Raw genomic sequence first — 23237 nt, 5'->3', positions numbered from 1 at the left:
TTTGAAGCATGGTCAGGACAAGTTAACCTCATGTTCATGTAGTAACCACTGCAGGGTAAGTTACAGTTTCAGCAGGTAAAAAAAGTGTTATTTACATGTTGTGAAAATTGCCTTCATTTCCATAGGAATATATTATAGAAATAAATGTCAGAAGTTACACAGTAGTATCTTATGCCAAACCAAAAATATACATTTGATGTATACAAGTTTTTAAAGCTTATTGCAGGCATTGCAAATGTAGATAACTACATTAAAATATTTTCAATGACATAGCTACAATTTAAATTAAGAAATGGAATGTTATCAATAAGATTTATCTGTTCATTAGTGTTGACATATGTACATATTTAATCCAAGTGTGCAGTATTGTTTTTGAAGTTCTCGTGAAGAGGACCACATTATAGTGACCCTAATAATATATATATATATATATGCTCAAACAATCTAAAACAGTTACACAGCTTTTACCCATCAGTTCAGTTCTTCTAATGGTGCAGATTTACTACTTTACACAAGTGTGTTGCTTTTATTCCACAATGGTGAAGTTACACCCTCTCCTCCTTTTTTTTTTCAGGGCAAAACAAGACAGCTACACAAAAGCAGAATGGATTTACTGAAACTTTGGGGAAGGCTTGAGATCTACAGCTGTTCTGCAAGTTATCTTCAGTGAGTTCTTTTACTTTATAAAAAAAAGTATAACACGTTAAATATAAGGGGGAGACCACACAACACATTACACCAAATTTGCAATAACTGAACACCTCCTTACATTTCAGTCCATAATAGCTCTATCAACCATCCAGTTTAGAGGCACAGGAAAGCCTGAGTACTTAAACACACTGTTTCAGAACTTGAACTTTTTTTTTCTCTTTAAAATGCAGATATAAGAATTCAGTCTTTAGGTTCTTGTTCTTCCCACCCCAGCAGCAGAATAATCGTCCCTTCTCCCAGTTGGCTCAGAGAACGTTGCTCTTCAATAATTGTTCCAGTTGAGCTGCATTGTAAGTTTTCCACAACTAAAGAATTTTAAGGACTATGTAGTAACAGCTGTTGGTCTGTTTGGGAGGGTGGGGAAATCAAGACTTTGGTCCTCCCTATTCTCTACTAGATATTGGTTAAAATTTCCAGTTTGAGGAATAAAGAATTTTTATAGCTGTTTTTCTATCTAGTACACACAAAGTCTGGCATATCATACAAGAGAATATCTTACCTAACCTGATGATTTATACTATGTTTATTGAGGTTAACTGTGCTTAGCATGAGGTATAAAAAAAATAAATAAATGGAAGAAGGACAATACAAGGCTAGGAAGACTATAAGCGAGATGGAAAAATTGCAGTTTACCATGTGTGACATTTGTTTTGCAGCTGGCTAATTACACCCTCTAAATAGCTAAAGAACAAGTCAAAAAGCACATATTGGAAATCAAGACAAATTTTTAAAATGATATTTTCTATATTCAAGTATCAGATTAATTATGTAAGACTGTTTCTAAGATAAATGTTAGGCCAATGATGACTTTCAAAAACAAATCAGTAGAAACATCATCCAGAAAAAAAAGCTAGTTAAAATATAGATATGTCAAGCTATGACACTTAAATTAGTGCAGATAATTTTATATTAAATCCAGATATCCAGAAATATACACAATAGAATCATCCCAGTTTTCATAAAAATTTAGAAGGTAGATGATAAAATTGCACTTAATTCTGAATTAATTCAGAAAGCAAGTCATTCCCATTCCTTGCTGATCAATCTGTAAGTAAAAAGGGAACCACGTTATAAAAGAGCAAATTGGTTTTGTACATTCTATTTCACTTTTCAACATTTGGTCATAAAGAAGGGCCGCGCAGTTTCACTATCTGTCTTGATGATCAGAATCGGATATCCTTACATCTGATGCAGACAATTCTAATACAGGATTTACAAATCCAGCATATTCTGAATTGCCGTTATCATCCATTTCAGCGCTAACAAAGTCATTCTCCCACTCCAGTCCATTAGAATCATCAGAGGCTGAAGCTGGATGACTTCCTGTCTTCTTGCTATTGAATTTCAGAGCTGCCCGGAGTATATCTTCTTCTGTTTTGGAGCGTTCTCTCATTGGAATCATTCTGTTCATGCCTGCGATTTAAGACATGTTTATGAGAAAGACATAATTTTGAGGGAAGTACCTTTATGTTTGTATTAGAAGAAACAACAAGAAAACCATAGAGATCCAGACTCTGGTAATTGCTCTCCTCAGTAACACTGTATTTTCTCCTGGTGGTGCTATTCACCTTAAAGCAACAGTCTGCAGCCAGTTTTGGCCCAAATGAACAGAACAACCAGTGATGTTGATTTACAGAGTTCTAGGACAGACAAGACTACACAGTGCAAGAACTCACTAGCTGTCTTTTAATTCTCCTATATATGCAGCCTGCTGCTCTACACTATGGACATATAAATATTAGGAGGTTTTTGGTACTGTGCCATTTCCAGAGAAGCTAAATGTCCCTTCTCAGACTCAAGTGATGGATTTTATGTTATTTTTTCATGGGTCTTTCAAAACGTAGCTATTTTCAACTTTACTATTCCTGGCTCACTGAAGCTGTTGTCCATTTCTCAAAATACACTGCCAAAAATACCAATACAGCATTAATACTCTAAGTTCCTTGTCCGTTATCTGTACATGACAGCAAAGAATGAAAACAGAATCACTGTATCCAACATCTGTATTTAATCCAGGGCAGTTACTGTTTCCATTTTCTCCTCAAACCCTTTGTCTTTCTGTATAACGCTCTTTATAAAACTAACACTGCGGGGCACAAACTATGCATCTGCTGTACTCAGACAGCTCCACTCCACAATACCATTTTCAGTACTATTATACCATTACATAATGATTATATAGTACCACTAGTATATAATCATGTGCAGTTCAGGACCTAGGCATTTCCTGTTAAATCTCCTACTTTGGCAAATTTTCAGTCAAGCAATGTCATCTTTTGCTGCTATTCTTTGTGGTGGTTTGTTTTTTAAAAGGCTAATACGCTTTCAAAACACTGGTTCTTCCCTACAATGTGTTCAGCCCCCATATAACTTTGTCTAAGGACAGTAAAAATATGTGACTAGACCACAAATTAATATCCCAGATCACTAAACCCACACGCAAACACACTTACTTGAAGTTGTTCAGTTTCCATGGTAGGTTTTAACAGCACACACAGTAATTAAACCTCTTATCCCAAAGCAAGCAGTCAACTGCTTCAGGTAGATGCTTTTAACACACTTAAGCTGAGCCAGATCTACCAAGAATGTGTTAAAAACTACTCAAAGTCCTGGCAATATTGACTAGTACTTCTTTCAAATGACCACATTCATCCCTTTGCAGCCATGAAAACAAGCTATGTCCTCAAGCATAAGCAATCATCCACAGGTTATCTTACCAACTCTTCTGCTCAGGGTTTGAGGTTACTAGAGAGAAGCGGCGCACTGCCATCGCAATGACCAACTCTTAATCCTTCCCCTTTGTAGAGCACTGGCTCATAGAAATCAGAAACAGAACTACGCAGTAATTTTGTTCTCTGCTTTTAGGCAGTTTTAGCACTTCTCAGTACTTACTATTTAGTTACCTCAAAACCAGATGAATGCTTGTGGCTGAGTCAATAAGACAGTGATAAGAAAACAATGAATAGCAAAGATCACGGATTGTTAACTCTATACACATAAGTAAATTCCCCAATGAGAAGGATAATACAAGCCCATATGCAGCGAGACCCCCAAGTACTCAAATGAATAAGATAATTTCAGATGCAGGTATGCCTGGTAAAGACTAAACCTTGCTCTCATGTGGTTTTTAGTAGGTATTTAGACAGATATTACAGTAAGGTAACTCATAAGAGTGGGGGGACAACTCAGTCTGTAAAAAGCAGAGAATGCAATTTTTCCATTTCTTAAGCATGGTGTAGAATATATAGTTTCCAGAACACTGCTTCTGCACTGGTGCTAATTACTCTCAATGTAAAATCCAGTGTAGTTCAGCATGTATGATATTGCCCTAGCTTTAGTTCCTCTAGAACGCCAATAGCTCTTGCACACACTAGCTAAAAAAAGAGGCTGGCTACTTCTGGCTACTTCTATGAAAGTTAAGTCTTTTAAGACAGGTTTATGAACTACACACCTTAGTGCTCTTGACACTGCTAAACATTTAAACTCTATACAGACTGTCAAAAACTAGTTTATTAAAGGAAAAAAAAAATCCTGCTGTAACATTGGCTAAAAGAAATCCTAGCTTATTTTTGGTGAGCTTTTCAACAGTTAAGATCTCCAAATTTTGGATTAACTTCAAAACCAAGAGCTTTTGCAGATTTACTAAAGAGAATGGAAAATACCTACATCAAACAGCAGTAGCAATTAGAATAGTTGGGTTACTCACCTGGAATGCAGACCTAAGTTGCAGTAGAAGTTACAATACAAGTAATTAGGGTTTAAAGAAACAATGATTCCTGAAATACTTCAGAGACTCCTGACTAACTTCTACCTTTTAAAACAAAGAACAAGCTGTTCCTTCTGCTACTGGCTCACAAGAGGGCAGCATTTCTTTACTAGTAATTTTGTTGTGAGTTTACAATGAGTTCCTCAAGATGCAGAAAGTCATTTACTTAAGGATCCAAAGAAATGAATTCATTTCTTAGACAAATAACTGCATGTATCAAAACAAGCAATTTGCTAGGTAAGAATAGTTTACAGTTTAATCATTACACGCTTGAGAGAAATCCCATCAGAATTAAGTTTTAAATCAACTTCCCTTTTGAAAATGACAAAGTTAAAATCAACATATTTAAAACTGTCAGCATTTTTAACTTTTAAGTTCAGAATGAAATTGAATGGCAGAATAAATACCTTCTTCATCTTCCCACTCTAAATCTAACGAAGTGCTGTCATCATTTCCACTGGTTGATTTTGTTTTGGTCATTAAGTCACAACTGCTCTCTGTGTTGGGTGTCAGCACTGTAGCATCCGAAGAAAGTCCTATATGTAAAAAATACGTACTTTTAATTTGTAAACATACTTGAATTTGAGGTTCAATATGCTAAATTAAACTTTCAAAGCAAACTTTTTATTTTGCTTTGTGGCCCTTAAGCGTCAGAAACATCTGAAAAAGCACTTCATCACTTCAAAGACTTTATAGAAGCTTTTTAAGTCAACATCACTGAGATATTACAGGATGACATTAAGCAATATTGTCTAATTAGAACCATAGAAGAATTCAGTAAGCTGTAAGCTGGACTTGTGAGAAGTCTTGCAAAAAAGAACCAAAACCACCAAACCCCAAAACCTAACCCCTAAAACATATCCACCCCACTCAACACCCCAAACTATAGGCAGCGTTGCCCAAGAATTACCATCAGTTCTCCAACTTCTTAGTGACTATCAAGTACTGTCACCAAACTTACATTCTAAGTTAATAAAATTGTTTTCCTCTAAATTGTTAGTGGAATTTTTAAATATAGGCAGCAAAATCCTCTCTTGCGTTTCATTAGAAAAAAAATTAACCATTAGTATGATTCAAATTATTTTGCTAAGAGATGGTTATAAATGCTGAACGCACACATTTGCATCCTTAATACACAGTTAGGTTTTACAAGAACAGGTCACTGCATGATGTTGCCTCCACAAAGATGGTTGGAAAGCCTTAGTAAAATAAAATCCAAGCACAGGATGTGTTTGCTGACAGAACTTGCTTTTCAGAACTAGAATGGCTGTAGCACAAGTTGCATATGCCATGTTTTTCAAATCATCAGGAATTAGAGAGGAAAATAAGTTTATGTTAATTTTTAAATACAGATATATGTATACATGTACATTTATACATATGTATACATGTGTGTATATATAAAAATATGAAATATGAATAAATTATGTTTATCTAGAAAAAAAAAATAGTACTCTGTGCTCCTCAGAGTCACTTAACATTTAAAGATATGCATAAGAAAAGGAAGACTTACTACTACTTCGAAAAGCTTCATACTGGAATTTTGTATTTCTTAAGAAAGAATCAAGATCTTCCTCTGCCACAGAGCTGTAAGAACAGTGCACATATTGCTTTTAGTTTTATAAGCCTCTAAGGGTGCCATAAAAAAAATGCATTAATCCACATGGCCTCCAGTTCTACAGTACAAAGCACATACATAGTTAACTAAAATCTTTACAAAATGATCTACAAAATGCCTATCCATTCCTGCTCATCATATCCTCTCCCAGGCAGAGCTTCTGCTCAATTTTTAGTGGTAATTTCAGTTACAAATGAAATACCTTAACTTCTGCAACAAAACAACTCTTCCCCTCTTACCTTTTGTCACTTGAGATGACTCCTGAATTTTCAATTCCTCTTTTAACTAATGAATTCAAGTCCTGCTACTGCAATTCTTTGTTTCTGAACTATGCTAATTCCTACTCATTCCATAGAACCTGTTTTCACAGCTCCTTTTCTAACTGTACTTACCTAACTGAAAATACCTCCCATCCCCCTTCCATTCAGAAACAGGTGTCTGATTTTAGTATTTTCTGAACTCGAATACCATTCCACAGCTTGGTGTGGGTGGTTTTTATTTGGGGATGTGTTTGTTGTTGTTTAGTTTGTTTGTTTTGGTGGTGTTGTGGGTTGTTTTGTTTGTGTTGGTGGGGTCTTCTTGTTTTTGTTTAGGGTTTTTTGGTTGATTGCTTTGTTTTTTTCTTCTAACACTGAACAGAGGAGGTAGGAGTGAAGAGAATTAAAGGAATAAAATTAATGAAGAACAGGGGGATGATATAAACCATTCAATTCTCCATTTGGTTCGTATGTATTTTTATTGGGCATTTCAAACAGGGTTCTGAATAATAAAAATATTTTTGTATTAGCTGAGATTTTACACATAGACACTTTTTAAATATAAAATGCTAGATTTCATATGTGTATATATATGAAGTAGCTGGGAGTAGGTTAAATTTATATGCAATCCACCCTATAATTTTGCAGGTTCTTGGTAACCAGTTTGCATTCAGTAACAATTTGGTGTGAATAAAACTGCAATGAATAAAACCAACTCTGACTTAGAAATGCTGTATATGTAAGGTTTGAAAAACAGGTGGATCTGCCTTTTTTGGGAGGGGGAGGTGAGGAACAGAAGTAAAACCAGTCATTGTTCTTAATTATCACTAATAACATTTTATATCTTACCTTTGATATTCTCCATTATTAGCAGCGTGCATTCTCTGTGTTATCCTTTGTTGTTTACGTTGCTATTGAAAGAAGTAAATTATTGAAAAAGCTGAATGCAATCACTCAGAGTAATATACTCAATACACTAAGCATTCCCTTAACTGTGACACTGGAGGAAGCATTGTCCTGGTCCTTCGAGTACAACGCAGGAAAAGACTGACTTTCATTCAAATAAAGATCACATTTTATGATAATGAAGTGACTGTTACATGCAAGAGGTATTACTTTTAATCTCAGAGGTCTCTCAATTTAAAATAAAGTAGATCTGTAAATAAAGCTCTCAACATTTTAACCTATTTCATACACCCCCCAAAAAAGAAGACATCAATTTGTCTAGAAACATATAAACATCATTCATGACTGCATCTCTCTTCTCTACTGTATTCCCTTCTTAAGCCACAGGTATTTTCAATGCACCACTAACACCTGAGTTATGTTTGATTTGTTTTGCCTGCCTGCCACTTAAAAAAAGTACTTTCCACAGGTCCTTTTATCCTTGTACAAAGCAATACTGCTATCTCCTCTGGCTGTCTGTATCAACATAAGATTCTTCATTTATATTAATGAAAGTTTTGCTGCTTTGCTGTGCCAAAAGTATTAATTGCTCTATACTCTTTAGGTAGAAAGCTTTCATGGTATCACTAGGAAAAAGGAAAAAAAAGCCAACACAGAAGGAAAAATGCAAGACAGAAGCCTTAAATGCATTTATTTTGTAGTTAAAAGAGGATCGATAGATGTCATGGAAGTAGGGTTCTACATACATTTTAGGGTTTAAGCAACTTAAGTTGTCTCAAGTTTCTTTTCCCTGCCTTGAAAAAAACGATAGCATAAAAACTGGGCACAAACTCTGTGATTAAAGGTTACAAAGCAGGAATTGTTCACTGATTACAACAAAGACTAAGATAAAAATTAATGAGTTAATTTTACAGACAAGTCTGAGGTATCTAGCTACTATATTTTCTGAAAAATCTATTCTCTGGCTTAATGGATCTCTCCCTGCAAATGAAAAGCCAGGATAAAGAAACCAGAGTTATTGATGTCGACTTTAGCTTCATCTAAGAATTCCTCTTTCCTCGGTAAACAGTCTTGTGAGATAACTCCATTGGATCTGCTAGTATTTTTAATCCCAAGACAATGATGGCTTCATTTCTGGGCATACTTTCCATCTCATGTATTTAAATAAGATTCAGAATAAGCAGACTGAGACCAGTAAGGAAATGGGAAGTGTAGAAGTAAAAATATCACACAATGGTGATTATAGGTAAGAAGACTTAAGTACGCAGGGAGAAAGAGACAGGAATTTGGCACCAACACAGTTAGCAGGTCTGGAGAAATCAATTACTGATGTATGCAATAATTTTCTGTTAAAATTCATATACTCACATAATAACAGATTTCAATTATCTACCCATTTTCCTGGGTCATGTCCAAATATCTAGCACTATAAGTTCCAGGACATGCATATATTAAACTTCTCTGCTGTTACAAACTCTGACATTTAGTAGGGCAACATCAGAAAGCCAAATTAGTTTTAAAGGGATACCATCCTTCCAAGGAAAAAGCTATTTTCTCATTGAAAAGACTTCTGCCCACAAACAGCAAAGAGATGTATTTAAAAATGGCTTCTAGTTTATCTAGAAAGGTTAAATATTTGATGCATATCTATACAAAAATGCTTCCTTGGGAATCCTTATAATCCTTACGGGTTTTGGGGGGCAGTGTTTGTAAAGGAGATAAGCGGTGCTAATTTTATGAGAGAAGGAAATGAAAATCCCTATAATGCATTCTGTCTTAGGTCCTGACTAAAAGACGGGCATATTAAAAATACCGAAAGACAAGAAAAATAGCATTTCTTGCATAGAATTTCTATAAAGACCAGTTAAAGCCATAAAACAATCTACTTTTGCTGACTTTATATAGACCAAATGTGTTAAAAAAAGAAACTAGGCAAAAAAAGGTCAGAAATAATTAACCCTCCCATACGAATGACAAGAGAATAAAAAGAGCAATGTGAAATGAGACCTACACTTAGCAATAGAAATATAAGATGAAAACCCAGTCATTGCTATCAATTTGGAAATAACAATTTTTAGTTCACTCTCTTTTGAATATAAATGATACACTAGGGCTAAAGATCTCCCCTATACCTATTGCAGATTTCAGACTTTTTCAATTAGCCTAAAGCTGAACTTCTGAAAAATTACTTCTAGTTGAACACATACCACATGTCTAGTGGACTGTTCTTTCAACGTGCTACATCTGCAGCCACATACATTGTAGATGGACAGATACAAAAAAGCGAAAATGCTCTTTTTAACATACATATTTCCGGCAACCTGAAATTTGAGTGGCAGCACATACTTCAATAGCTTATTAAGATTTTGGAAAATATTAAACACACTGATAACACGTAACTCTGAACTGTAACATGAAAAGAATCACTAATAAATGCTAGCAGGATACAGAACAGCATCTGTTTTCAAAAAAGCAGAAAAACTTAATGTGGCTTTTGTTTTGCTTGACCAAGCTTCAAAAGCAAAGACACCAGACACCTGAAAGTAGGCACAGGTATATTGTATAAAGACTGTTCTTAAGTCATTACTGGACTTTGGCTACTACACATACAAATCAAAATGATAGAACAATTCAGGTTGGAAGGGACCTTAGGAGGTCATGTAGTCCAACATCCTGCTCAGGGTCAACAGTAAATAAAGACGACTTGGAAACACATATCTTCATGTTAACACAAATCACAGAGATAAGGAACAACTAAGTGCACAAATGTATTAAGTACTTTTTACAAGTCTAAATAATATCTGCTTATTTTTTTTTTAACTAGAAAACCATCACAGATCAATTTCAAGATGAGTAACTTCTACAAAATGTAAGAAGTCTGTTAAGCAAATTATAGATTAAAATCATACATCTGTCATTCAAAATCTATACTCAGCTTCATAAGCTGTTTCAAACAACTCTGATAATTTCCAGCTGTTCTTTCAGATTGTATATTTCTTTCTATACTGGAATTTACAAGCTGAAACAATTTTCTCATTATGTTTCCTGAGATGTAAAGGATATTAGGAAAGTCTGCATATGTAGAAATAGAACAGAAGCTCTGATATATATTGGGGTCTTTTTCCCCTCACCTCCAAGAGCTTTTTCTGCTTTGCTGCCCTGGCTGCTTCACGTTGTGCAGCATATAAAGCCTCCTCTTCTATTCTTAACTTCTCCTCTTGTAAGGCTAACTGTATATGAACAAAATAGTAATGGTTAACAAAAGCAGAACCTATCTATCTTCCTATGAATAAAGCCATAAGTTTAATAAAACAAAATAAGAACTACTAGAAAATAAAAATAAAATAAAATTGACTACAGTTAAAACATTTTTCTTCATTGACCAAATTTAACAGCTTCCCCCCCAAACACCCCAAGAAATATAGGTAACTAAACATTACCCTATTGAATACACATCATCATAGTGAACTGCTGTAAATGTATGTTGAGTTTTATTATGAACAGTGAAAGACTTAAATCTTCTCAGTTGCATATTTCATTGGTACTTCATTAAAAATTATCCTCAATTTCTGCATTCTATTTCACATCATATTCCACTAATTGCTGCAACACACTAAAACAAATGACAAATTATGTTTTCTTCCTAAGAAAAGCTCAGGAAAAAAACTGAACACAAGACAAGCACAAGTCAAGTACACTCCCCATTTTGCCTTTCATAAAAAAAAAAAAGTTCAAATTTAACAGATCTCAGTAAGCGCGCCAGCCTATTAATTCAATTTTTCAGCCAAGAGGCCATTAAAAAGAAGGAATCTCTGATGCAAACTTAGTTGCACAGCAATCTCTTTGTGCTTCTTGTAGACTAAGAAATACCAACTGATGAACAAAACCCAACTGTTTTGTTCATGTGAACGGAATCTCCTTGTGTTCATGGTTGATTTTAACTACTTTAAAAGAAAAACCATCCACACCATACTAGTCATAACTGCTTACCTCTGACTGAAGTTTCATATCAACAACTCTCTGCTTTTCAGCGATGGAGTCATAATGTCTGTCTTTCAAGTCAGCAATTTCTTCCTCAGTTAGAGGTCTAAAAGCGTGGGAGAGACACAAAAAGGCCCCATCTATTATTTACTCCTGACAACCCTAAGTTGCATTAAACATATCCATAAGGTCTTTCTTGACTGGTTCTTTAATGCAAATGCAACAAGTTGTTCTTTTGGCTTCTCCTGAGAACAGAGTTCCTACGTTCCAGTTTACAATGCTGTCTCATCTTACTCTTACAAAGCATTTTTGTATCTTTACAGAAAGCATATTTTTTAAACACTGTTTGCTAACAGACCTACTGGAATAGAATGGTTATAATTGCTGTATAAATCACTTTTCTCTTACTTGTTTTGGTCCCATAATTGTAAATTTTTACCCTTTCATCTGTTGCCTACTTTATGAATACTTTTATGTATCTAACAAAAGACTGCAAAAGCAGTATAATAAGGTTTGCTATGTCACCTCTTTGGGACCATTGCAAGAAACAACATTCTGGGAAATATCAAACTTAAATAATACAAAATGTCTAGAATTAGACAACCAAAGCATGTACTTCAGTGCTTTCATGCGTTTCCTATACATCAGGCCTCTATGTTTCTACAGCTTACATAAATATTACCATGCTCACAAAATATTCACTGAAGTTGTAGCATTAAAATCTGTGTAACTTTAAATGCTGACCCTGGGAACAAGAATCAAGATTCTCTTTGCAACATACTGTTTTAACTGTCTTGTATAGTTCTTGTATGATGCATTATCATCTGAAGTGTCTTGACAGGATTAAGCACTGTTAGTTTGACATGTGTTCTTTCCAGATATGTGACAACTAAGACAACAGAAAGGGTTTTGACAGGAACTCTGAAAAAATTTAATAGTCGCAAGGGGAGGGCAAAGAAGAGGTCCTGTATCTCAAAGCCTTACCTGTGACTGCTTCCTGGGCTTTCCCCCTGTTAAAACAAAAAACAAGTCTTGAGTTTTTGAGAATCCCATCAATCAAACAACTTTGAGATGGGAAAAAAATTTATGAAATCATAGTTTCCCCCATATATTGGTTTTACAAGTGTGTGGAGGGGAATCCCCTGTTTTAATTTGGAATAAAATAAAAAAATATTATGCAATAAACTGAAGTGGCTGACAAGTAAAAAACAAAACAAAACAAAGTGCTTCCAACTGAAAAGAAATACTCCAGTGGTGTATTTCAGGAATCAAACTATTAGTCTTCACATTTTTATATACAGTGCAGTGTACTGAAAATGTGGGATCCACCCCCCCTGCCATTATCAAGCTTTATTAAATTAAGAGTGAAATTTTAAGGCAAATTTGTATTTTTCTGAAAAACTGTTCAGCTAGTTTACCTGTAATTGTAAAGACAGAGCATTCCCCAAATCTTCCTTAGCAAAGCAACCCATGTCCACTTATGTTCTCAGAGAGCATTTGCTGAGTCTTATAAAAGAGTTATACCAGCAGCAAATTCTTCTTCAAGTCTTCCTCCCAATGATTTCACCCCCGCTCTTCTTTTCTTTTTGCCTTCCTAATGTCCATAGTGCTCTCTTCCTGAAAGCGTTACCTCCCATATTCCCCCCAAACAGTTTTCTCATCTCTTAGGTCATCATCTCTCCCAATGTGTTAAATATTCATTCCTAGAGCAAATGAAAATCAAAGTAAAAAACCCTTGCAATTCAAGCCTACAACAGATCATGAAGTGGGATCTTGGAGTGTATTGTATCAGCAGGTTTCATATTATGAACCAGGTACCTACCTCATCACTTTCCACCAGGTTCTCAAACTGCAGAGAGAAATACATAGATGAGCTTTACAATTCGATATAACAAGTCACTAAGCACATACAGCAAATATGATTACATATTTAATCTGTCTTGTAAAAACACCACTCCAATGACAACAGTGGGACTGTAATACTATTTATGAAAGCTCTTACTTCCAAAGAAAGTATTACTTTTAGAGTAGGACCTATCTTCTTCCCAGTGTTTCTTTTCTTAAACATTGCGTTTGCCAACAAAGAGAAGAGTCAAAATTATAAAACATTCACATATTTCACTACAGCTTATGTGAGGTCCCTGATAAAAATGAAATCTCATTAGCTTATAAGATTGCTAACAATTCTGTGTATCTGAAGCATTATAATACCAGCAGTGGAAGTAATGGTATGGCTCTTACACCAAAGTACCCACTCAATTTAAAAATGCAGGAGACATAAGAGGCATAGTGCATGTAACCTCTACCTCAAATGGCAACTGTGATACTTCTCAAAACATATTTGAAGATGTACTTAATTTACAGAAAACACAGGGTTTCTTTCTACCCAGAATTCTAAAAACTAACAAGCAACAACACCCCTGCCCCCAGTTTGGCACATAAGAAACTAAAGGTCAATAAAGGCAATGTAATGCTTAATGACAGTAAGCTAAAAAAGCCCCAAACAGACAAAACCAGATAGTTCTTTTCTTTCCAACTGATAGATTAAAGTGAGATGATGTATTAATGTTCTGAGCTGGTGTAAGAACGACCATCTTGCCACCCAGTGCAACATCAATTTGGTCTGGAATAACCTGGAATATTTCAGTGTATAAAAAGTGCAAAAAGTGTTAAAGGCATTGCTAGAATTCAGCTTGTTCTGCCTTTGCACTCACCTCTATAGTGAAGTGTTCTCCTGTTGAACATGTTCTAAAATACTTTGATCTGGAAAAATAAGTCTACAGTTACACTACAGAATAATCTTCAATTCATAGCAGAAGGAAAACAAGCCTGGTATTTTTAAACAGCTTTTGAAATACAGTAATTAAGTATAAAATAAACATAAAATCTTCATGTATTAAACATGTTTACTGTTAATCTGTGCTCTGCACTGCTATCAGAGCAGGAAGAGGCAAAAGCATGTAAACATATTCTATAGAACTGTAGAAAAGACAAACACCCTCAAGTGCAAAGAAATAACTTACCAGGATACAGGACTTGACATTTACAGACATCTTAGCATGTTCTACAATACCTTTCATGCATTCTTCTGAAAAAACATTATTCCAGGCAACTTCTGAAAACGCTATTGCTCACCATGGCACTTAACTCTTCACTAGCACAGCATGTTGTACAACACCAATGTTAAATCACATATTTTATTTTGCCAGCTTGGCACAGCTAGAAGTTTGAACCTCAGAGAAAAGTGTCTACAAGAGGTCAAGACAATACGTTCCAACTAGAAAAAAATATTCACAGTCTGTAATTTTACACAGAAAATCAGATCAGCCTCCTCCTTAATTCTTTGACTATCTTAACACTGTCCTCTATATAAAAAGAAATACAGTATGAAGTAATCTGAGTACATTTCTACCTAGTGAAAGAGGTTGCGCTATCATCCAAAAGTATATTCAAATGTATACTGGTGCTTCAGTACAACATCCATTTCATCAAACTATTTTAAAAAACAGAGTTTCCAGTTCCTAGTGCTGACTGATATCAAGAATAAATCCAGGGCCTCAGGCATTTCTATACTTGTACAAAAGATCATTCTGTACTTGCAACCAACACTTCTGCTATTTTAAAAGCAACACACCAGCCAAAGCCTGAATTGTTTTAATCATGACGTATTTAATCTTCATTATATTTTTCTTTGGAAGTCAGTTAGGGTACATCTGCCCTAGCAACTTGTTATGCAACCCACTCCACTGCAGAGTCCTGGTCAACCTTTCCTTATATACCATAGTGTAACTTATAGTGTGTAGCTGCCAGTAAAGAACTGTTTCCACTTGATTCATTGCTATGAAACCAGAGATGAAAGGCCACTTTAATTAATGCACGATGTTGCAAGTATAATTGGGACACATGGCATGAACACTTACAGTAATTTCATCACTACCCCTCTGTGTAACATTTTGGTATGCAGGAGCCAATACCATTAAGAATCTAATTTAATAAAATTGTTCCAGGAAATTGTTTCAGAACTATCTATGTTGTTATGAAAAGAATGATTCTACTTTGTAGCATCAAGCGCTAACTAAATTATGCTCAACTTTACAAACACATGAGCTGCAGTCAGATTATTTGCAGGAATTGAACAGTGAACTTACAGAAAACTAAGACCATGCAGCGCAAGCTTATTAAATGTAATTACAAATATCCCAACAGCAATGACACTTCAAGAAAGATCTACACTTTCTGCTACTTGCTGAACAGGGTCTCGGTTACAGAAGACCTAATTCTGGGCCAGAGTTTGAGCCCTTAAATCCCAGAGCAAATATGGAAGATTGAGGTCATTAGGGACAGAAATGGAAGACCCATCAACTTCACTCCCATACATAACAACTTCGATTGAAAAAAAGAGTAACCTATTAAAATGCTTACAGCTTTTATTATTCTCCTTTAAGCTCTACTGTTTCATTATTTTCTAAACCAGACTTAAGAAACATTTAGGTTTCACAGGTACTAGAGCAAACTGTTCAGCTAATAGGCCACAGGACCTATAGAGACTGTCAGACCAAACGTCAAAGTTTTAAATCTATTAAAGACACTAACTTTAGAGCACTATATATATATATATGCTTTACTCTTTTATGCAAAGTCATGTTATCATATTTTATTTAAAAAAACCCACAACCAACTTATACAGATTATGCATGGGGAAAAAAAGGCACTAAAAATGAACATTTAATCTACTAAAGCCAGGGCATGAGTGAAAATTACTTTTTCCACACTAGTGACAAAAAGGATTGTTTCAGTTTTGCTACATAACAAACCCTCCCAAACTAACCAAACAAATAACCTAGAGACAAATAATATTTAGTCTTCTGTCTCTTTTTTTTTTCCTCTCAACACTCCTCTAGAAGAGGAATCCTTATGGTTGAATGTAGTGACAAATGCCCTGTGACCTACTTTCTAATTATGGTTGCAGCTCGTAGTACTTCGAGCAAAACTATTTCAGTAGAAGCATAAGGGCATTCCCTAAGGAAAAGAAAAAAAAAAAAGGAGTAAAAATTACCAACTGAAAGTTTGTGTTTTTATAGAAAGTTAAACTTATACTACACTAATGAAGGTTTTGGGGTTTAATTTCTCTCTACACATGCTCCACATGAACTCTAAAATCATTGCAACAATGAATATAGAAATCTCCAAGATTTTAAGCACAATTCCAAGTAAACACAATTTATAATCTTGCAGGATTTTGAAACACTTCCTTGAAATTGTGTACTTAATTCAAAGGTTTTTTTCTTACATTTAAATCTTGGGAGCATCTCAAAATAACAAAGCACTAGGGTTTTTTTTTGGGGGAGGGGGAATCTGAGATATTAAAATAAACACAATTAACTTGATAAACTACATTATGCTGTCCTAGGAGTAGCCAATCCTGCAGAATTTGGTAGCAATCTAACTTGCAAACTTAAAAAGTTTATAAGACACATTTTACACTTTAGTTATACAATTCCCTGCACCGCCCCCCCCCCAGTCATGGAAAATACCTGAATTGCTCAACACTCCAATACTGTTCTGTAAAATACCAGCACACCCAGAAAAAAAGATGACCTGAGACATGTGCCAGCTATCTACAGGAGATAGCACTGAGGATCTATTTTTCATACACTGACCCCTGTATATGATTTTCCAGGTTCAGGCTTTAAAAGGCAATCCAAACAGGTGCAACCCCGTCTATTAGAAAAGTCTGTTTTCTGTACTATCATGTAATTTTTCTAAGGCCTTCATTATAGGCGATGCAACAGCTAAAGAAAGAGGTACATAAGAGTTTAACATTACAACAGCAGACAGATTTATTTCACTGGTAGGGACAATCTGACACTGGACTAATAGAAGCAATATATACACATATGAGCAGCTAAGCCATCATGGCAAGCAAACTTCTCCTTTTAGAGTATACTTATAAAAATGTCTTCATTAATTCCCTGCCATAATTCTGTGTACCAGCATTCATATTTGCCTTTCTAAAACCCAAGGAAGCACTAAGCCAGTAGTTCCATGAAAGGCACTGAAACACATAACAAAGTCTGGCCAGTAAGCCAGTAACTTCAGCAACCATCTGCTGAAAACCATCTGGAGAATATGAGAAGGTGTGGCAGAAGGCTAACAAATGATACTCCATGAATCAAACGTATCAAAACCAAGTACTAGAACAGATGACACTGTAAACGCCAAGGGATACACAAAAGGGTAAGGAGAGTATTGTAAACATACAAGAAAAAAAGAATACAAGTGAAACAAACAAAAATAAATATAGGTGATAGTAGCTTTAGACCAGAGGGAAAGATAAAAGATAACTGTGTATCTAGAATTTGCTGTAATATGCAAGACAACCTTGTGCCTTTTTGGACTCTGTCCCTTATCCAGCGCTTGTAAGTCAGTTAATAAGTCAGTTAAAAATAGTTGCGGGAAAAGCAAAGACCAAAAGCACCTCACAAACAATGCAATAATTTAAAGGCTAAGTACACATTGCCAGAGACTTATTGTCACTACCCTTGACTGCTAGAATAAGCATGTTAGCCTACGAGTGGAGACTCAGCAGAAAGCATACGTGAAGCAAGAACCTTTCGAGTGTTACCTGTTTTTCTCAGAGTACAGTACAAGAAATGGATACTTAAGTGACAGCCGCCCAGGTATGTGAGGTGTTCTTACACTTGCAGTTAGAGAGTGCTAAGAATACAAACACACACACTGTCCAGGTCTTTCACTCATTTCTCTGAAACATATTCCTAAAAGATCTTTAGGACAAGCAGAACATCAGGCTGGCCTGCTAGAGCTGGTGTGAAATAAGAGGCCGTGAGTTTGCAACACATAAAATACTCTGTATATCTACTTCAGTCTTAATTCATCAGCCAAAAATAAATGACATCTAAGTACCAAAACCTAGTAATTACATGGAAGAAAAACAAGTTCTTGTACAGCTAATGTATTCTTCCTTTGCTTGTACGCTGCTTTTCCATGAACTGGTTGTTGCAGAACAAAAGACAGATTACGTGTTTACAAGATACAGGAAAGTTTATTTGGATGATTCTGCTCCCGATCTCCTGTAATTGTCAGCCTTTATCCCAACAGAGTCTCAGCCTCTGACTCACAGAGAACACAAGATCATATTCCAGAAGATATGGTGGTTTTCCATATTTGCACAGACACAGTAGCCTGCACAGATTTTGGCAACTAACCTAAAAAATCGATATAAGCTTTTTTCTTCTGGATAAACAACCCTGGAAGAGGGCTAAGGAGGAAGAATGTCCCTGCAGCCTGTTAGCCTAAGCCATCCCTAGAAGCCTCCGATGAAACGTTCAAACTGCACAAAGCCGACGGCATTTCATCAGCTCGAGCTGTCAAGGCTGACGCTACAGAGGCGTTTTCCTCCCCTCCCGTGTTCCATCAGCCCGGCTGGGCGGGAGAGCCGAGGGCGCAGCCCGGGCACCCAGCCCTGCCCCAGGCCACCTCACCCCTCCGGACACCACGACAGCTCCCCGGCCTCCTCACCCCCCCGCAACCCGCGTCCCGCTGACAACGGGCACCGGCCGCCGCTCCTCACGCCCCGCTGAGGAGGAGGGGGAAGGCGGAGCCGGGCGGGCCCAGCACCTCCCCGCCCCGGGGAGGGGAAAGGGGCAGCGGCGCTGCCTCGCTTACCCTCCGCCCCGCTGGAGCCGGCCGGCGTCCCTCCGGCAGCAGAGCCCGCAGCACCACCGCACCCAGCAGTTCCCCATCGCATCCTGCGCGGCGGCGGCTCCTCGCGGCTGGCGCGCGGCGGCAGTTGGCACCCCGCGCGCCCTCAAACCGCCCCTGCGCGGCGCGCGCCGACCAACGGCCGCGCCATCAACGGCCGCGGGGGAGGATGGAGGGCGGAGGGCAAACAAAGAGCCGCGCTGCGCCCGCCGCCGTCACCGAGTGGGAGGCGAGCGAAGGCTCCGCGCTGGCAGCCTCATGGCCGCGGCCGCTGCGCAGAGGCGGATGCCGCATGCCCCGCGCTCGCCCCGCCCCTTCCCGGGCGCTGGGGGAGGAGAGAGCAGAGCGGGGTCCCCTCCCTCACAGCTCCGGGCGTTGGCTTGACACCGCGTAACGCCGCTCAAAGAAACGGTGCGTCCCGCCAAACCTGGGAGTGGTGAAGGCGTCGCCGCCAAAGGGATTTGTTCCCTGCAGGGTGCTGTCTAAACGGAAGAACATCACAGGAAGGTGAGGTGGACGTGATTGCGTTGTGTTCTGTGGGTGTAAACTAGGTAGGAAAGGATCCTGGGTGAAACTGAAACGAGTGCTGAGGTTCTGTTGTCTATGAAAACAGGATGGGTTAAAAATAAAGGCAGCTTACCGCAAAATGATACACCCCTGCTTTGGACAGAAGGCAGTAACATCTCTTGATCAACTATCATCACCATCACATGCCACAGGTGTGATTTTTTTAAAAATTAGATTTATTTATTCCCCTCTGTTTTGTGCGATGAAGAGAAGTAGGGTGTATTGTGAAATCCTGTATCTTGGCATATACTCACTACATCTTGTAGGATTAATGTGAACAAAAATTCCTTAATTAAAAAAAACAAACCCCACCTTTGTAATTTCAGCCCTAAAAGATAATTTGGGGCACCAGACTACTTCATCCCTAACTTCCCTCAGTTGGATCCTTCATTATCAAAAATATTAAATAACTAGTTGTGTGACTCATCTGAAATCCAGTATCTAAATGACAGGGGCTGTCATTGTCTTACTGAGGTTCAACCACAAGAACTACAATGGATGATTCTGGTGGATACCACGACATTTCTGGCAAACAGAATAGAAAAAACAAAATCAGAACTGATGCTGTGTTGACATTGTCTAGATGAACAGTTCAGAGAACTACAGCAAGACACACAAGATGTGGAAGGCACACAGCACAGCCACACGTGATTTGGTATAACAAGCTAAACAATGTAAAAGGAATGCCATTGTCCCCATATTCACAGGATACAGAATCCACATTGACTGAAATCATATCATTTGCACTCAGCTCAAAATACTGAAAATATCTAACTTACACTGTAGATATTTAGAACCTGAAACCTATCCAATTATTTATTGGTTTAGATACAGGGTTGTGTTCACTGTAAGAGTACCAACTTAAATAAATCTCTTCTAGCCTGTGAATTTAAAACTCTTCTGCCCCTTTCTCATTAACCTAGTGGATGTATTTTCCCGTGGTTATGGAAGTTCATCAGAGCTCATAGTAGCTTACATTTAAAAGAAGAAAAATATTCCAGGGTTCCAAAGGCCACTATGAAAAAGGCATTGCCAGTAATCACACTTTTGATGCAAGGAATCCAGTTCAAGGCCCCTGTTGACTATAGGCATCACATTATGAGAGAGAAAAGGGTTTCTCTCAAATTATCAAGACTGAAGTCGGTCAGTGCCATTTAACAGGCTGTTAAACATATCTGGAGTACAGGTACTATATGGTTTAGGAAGGTTTCTCTCTCGTTCTTCACCACCTTCAGTCTCTCTGGCTTTAAATTATAGCACCACCCTGACACACATCATCATAAGTTAACTGGGACATTATATATATCTGTAAAAATAAAGAACACTCAAAAAAACAACCCCCAAAGCAACCTATAGCCAAAATAAATGGTCATCTTTCAAGTTAGGTGCTGATGGTAAAAACTGGCATTACTGCTGTGTGTGCTCACACAGCAACAAGGCAGCTGGAATCACAATTAATGAGGATCCCTTTGACACCGGACACTCCATAATGAAGAGTGAGTTCCCCAAGTCGACTGGTGTGCTGGCCCAGCCCTTGAGCACCCCTCTCAGCTTGGTTCAGAAAGGATCTTGTTGGGTCAGCTGGGAAAGACAGACACATCAATATACTGGGGACACAGAGAAGTAGTGCTACACCCCATGTTGTCTCACTGATCTTCCATGGATGTGTTATACCCACAGCACTGCATTCTTGAAAACCCTTTTGTTGTTTTTGTGCAGTTTAAACCCCAGACAACAAAGAATGCAGCCAGTGACGACTCCTTTACTGCTCTCTTGGTCTCTAGGTTGGCTGTTCAAGTGCTGTTGTGACATCTCTTGTAAGCTGGTGTACTCTTGTTCTTACCACCAGTGAAGGTACAAAAAAAATGAGGTTCTCCCTGCAACATTGCCCCAAGATTGTACCTGCCTCTGTAACAGGCAAAGGGTATTTAATGTACAGTCAAAACAAGGCCCATGTGACTAGTGAATAGCTGTCACTCTTCATGAGGAAAGGCATATATAATAAAAAGATACCACATAGATACTACTAAAGGAGGAACAACCTTTTAGAATAGACAATGTCTGTATAGAAAATCTCCAGGTGGACTTAACAGCTATGGGATGAAGCTTTTGTGTAGACAGGTCCATTACAGAAATAGAACTGTAGTATTTTTTGCCAGGATTAAAAAAAAAAAAAAAAATAAATTGAAGAACCACCTGCACTGACATAGTGAGTTTTTGAGGTCTGTTGTGCATGTGTGGTTGTGGTTTGTGCCTTTTATTTAATGAAGCCAAAAGTGGTATTTCAGCAATGGAAGAGTTAATCGATAGCCAAGTAAGTTAGCTATTAGCAGTGCTGATCAGATTCCGGGACCCAGACAAGGCACTTGCTACAATAATGATCAGCAGTAGAAGGTGGGAAGAATATAATAGATTAATACTGATCGTGTGTGCTTTTTTTTTTTTCCTGGAAATGTGAGGTCAGCCTTGAAAGGTGCATTACATATAGGGAGTGGGAATGAGGGTGAAGGAGAAATAGAAAAAAACACAACAGAAATTACTTACAGCAGGTGATGCATATCAACATGACTGAAGAGAAATATGGTAAAGGTTTCAGAAGAATTATTGCAATATGTGATGCCTCATGATGCTATTTTCCACGAAACTGGCATTTTGGCAAGGTATATACTATTCCTCTCCCAAAGAGAAATGTAGTAGTCAAACGTGACAGGTGTTCATGATTTTTTTCACAGCAATTGGAGACCTTTTCTTCTACAGTGCCCTAGATTGTGAAATATAGACCACCAAACTGAGGAGAGTAATGTCTAGGAACTGGCTGGTAAAAATAGAAAAGGGAAAGGCTAAGCCCTTGCACAATGGCTGTGGGGTATGACATTTTCCTGGCAACCTGATGGGGTAGGAGTTAGGCAGCTTTACAGTCATTTGAACAGACATAGATGGTCTCTAACTACTCTTTTCCTCTTGCTTTCATCATTTTTTTCCCCCACAACTCTCTTTGACACAGCACCTTTGTTTCGGGAAGTATCCACACAGAATTTGTTTCTGTAGTTACAGTTTCTGATTGCTTTCTCCTGCATGAATCCTGCCATGCCGCTCATGTCCAGAGAAAGATAAGTCAGTGTTAGTGTGTAAAGCAAGAGACTCACCATCATGGGTTGCTATGTGAGTTGCTGTCTCCTGCACTGGTGTACAGTGGAAAGAGCAAGAGTATGTGGGATTAGGTCTTGTTCAGTAAACAAGCATGCATGCTTGAACTTTGCTGTAAGAAAACCCTGTTGAAGGGAACAGGTTACTGTCATGCCTGTTGTTAAGTTGCACATACCATGATTTTAAAATAAAGTGCACAGCAAGGGCGTTGATACAGACATCCATTTTAAAGCAAATTATTTTACCTTTATCATTGCAGCAATCTTAGCAACATTAAGTTGCCTTGCAACAGCACACAGCCGCTCAGATACAGAATAGTCATTAAAAGAATTCATACCGTGTTTTTTTTTTTTTAATCTTGGCACTCAGCCCACTGCACATTTTGACGCCAAGATAAGATTCCTTAGTCATTTGTTCTTTATGTGTCTTAATGGCTTTAAGAAAAACCACAGTTCTAAAGAACCTCAAGGGAAGATGCTTTATGAAGCCTTTTTACTCATTATAGCCAAACAGATTTCCAGCACTTCTTGGGCACTCTCTTAGGCTAGGTTTGTTAGGAAGG

The 23237-nt window shown here is 37.6% G+C and overlaps 1 protein-coding gene across 1 annotated transcript; it reads right to left on the bottom strand.

Annotated features, from left to right (window-relative positions):
* Positions 1–656: 656 nt before the first annotated feature.
* AP1AR (adaptor related protein complex 1 associated regulatory protein) lies at positions 657–19422 on the bottom strand. The gene is made up of 10 exons (XM_082052143.1): positions 18926–19422; positions 13954–14002; positions 13062–13088; positions 12224–12249; positions 11249–11345; positions 10390–10488; positions 7202–7263; positions 5991–6064; positions 4885–5013; positions 657–2124 (listed from the first exon to the last, which is right to left on the bottom strand). The coding sequence occupies exons 1-10, from the start codon at positions 19000–19002 to the stop codon at positions 1859–1861; spliced, it is 906 nt and encodes a 301-aa protein (XP_081908269.1). The 5' UTR covers positions 19003–19422; the 3' UTR covers positions 657–1858.
* Between the last annotated feature and the right edge of the window lie 3815 nt (positions 19423–23237).

Source organism: Streptopelia decaocto, assembly GCF_964273445.1.
Source record: "Streptopelia decaocto genome assembly, chromosome: 4".
In the NCBI taxonomy this organism is placed as follows: domain Eukaryota; kingdom Metazoa; phylum Chordata; class Aves; order Columbiformes; family Columbidae; genus Streptopelia; species Streptopelia decaocto.
This window is presented reverse-complemented; position numbering and strand designations above follow the sequence as displayed.

Bases quoted from the DNA above. Each gene is read 5' to 3' on its own strand.
- AP1AR (XM_082052143.1), bottom strand. From the start codon at position 19,002: ATGGGGAACTGCTGGGTGCGGTGGTGCTGCGGGCTCTGCTGCCGGAGG. The intron at 14,003-18,925 runs GTAAGCGAGGCA...TTATTTTTCCAG, and splicing joins CGGCTCCAGCGGGGCGGAGG to ATCAAAGTATTTTAGAACAT. The intron at 12,250-13,061 runs GTAGGTACCTGG...TTGTTTTAACAG, and splicing joins ACCTGGTGGAAAGTGATGAG to GGGGAAAGCCCAGGAAGCAG.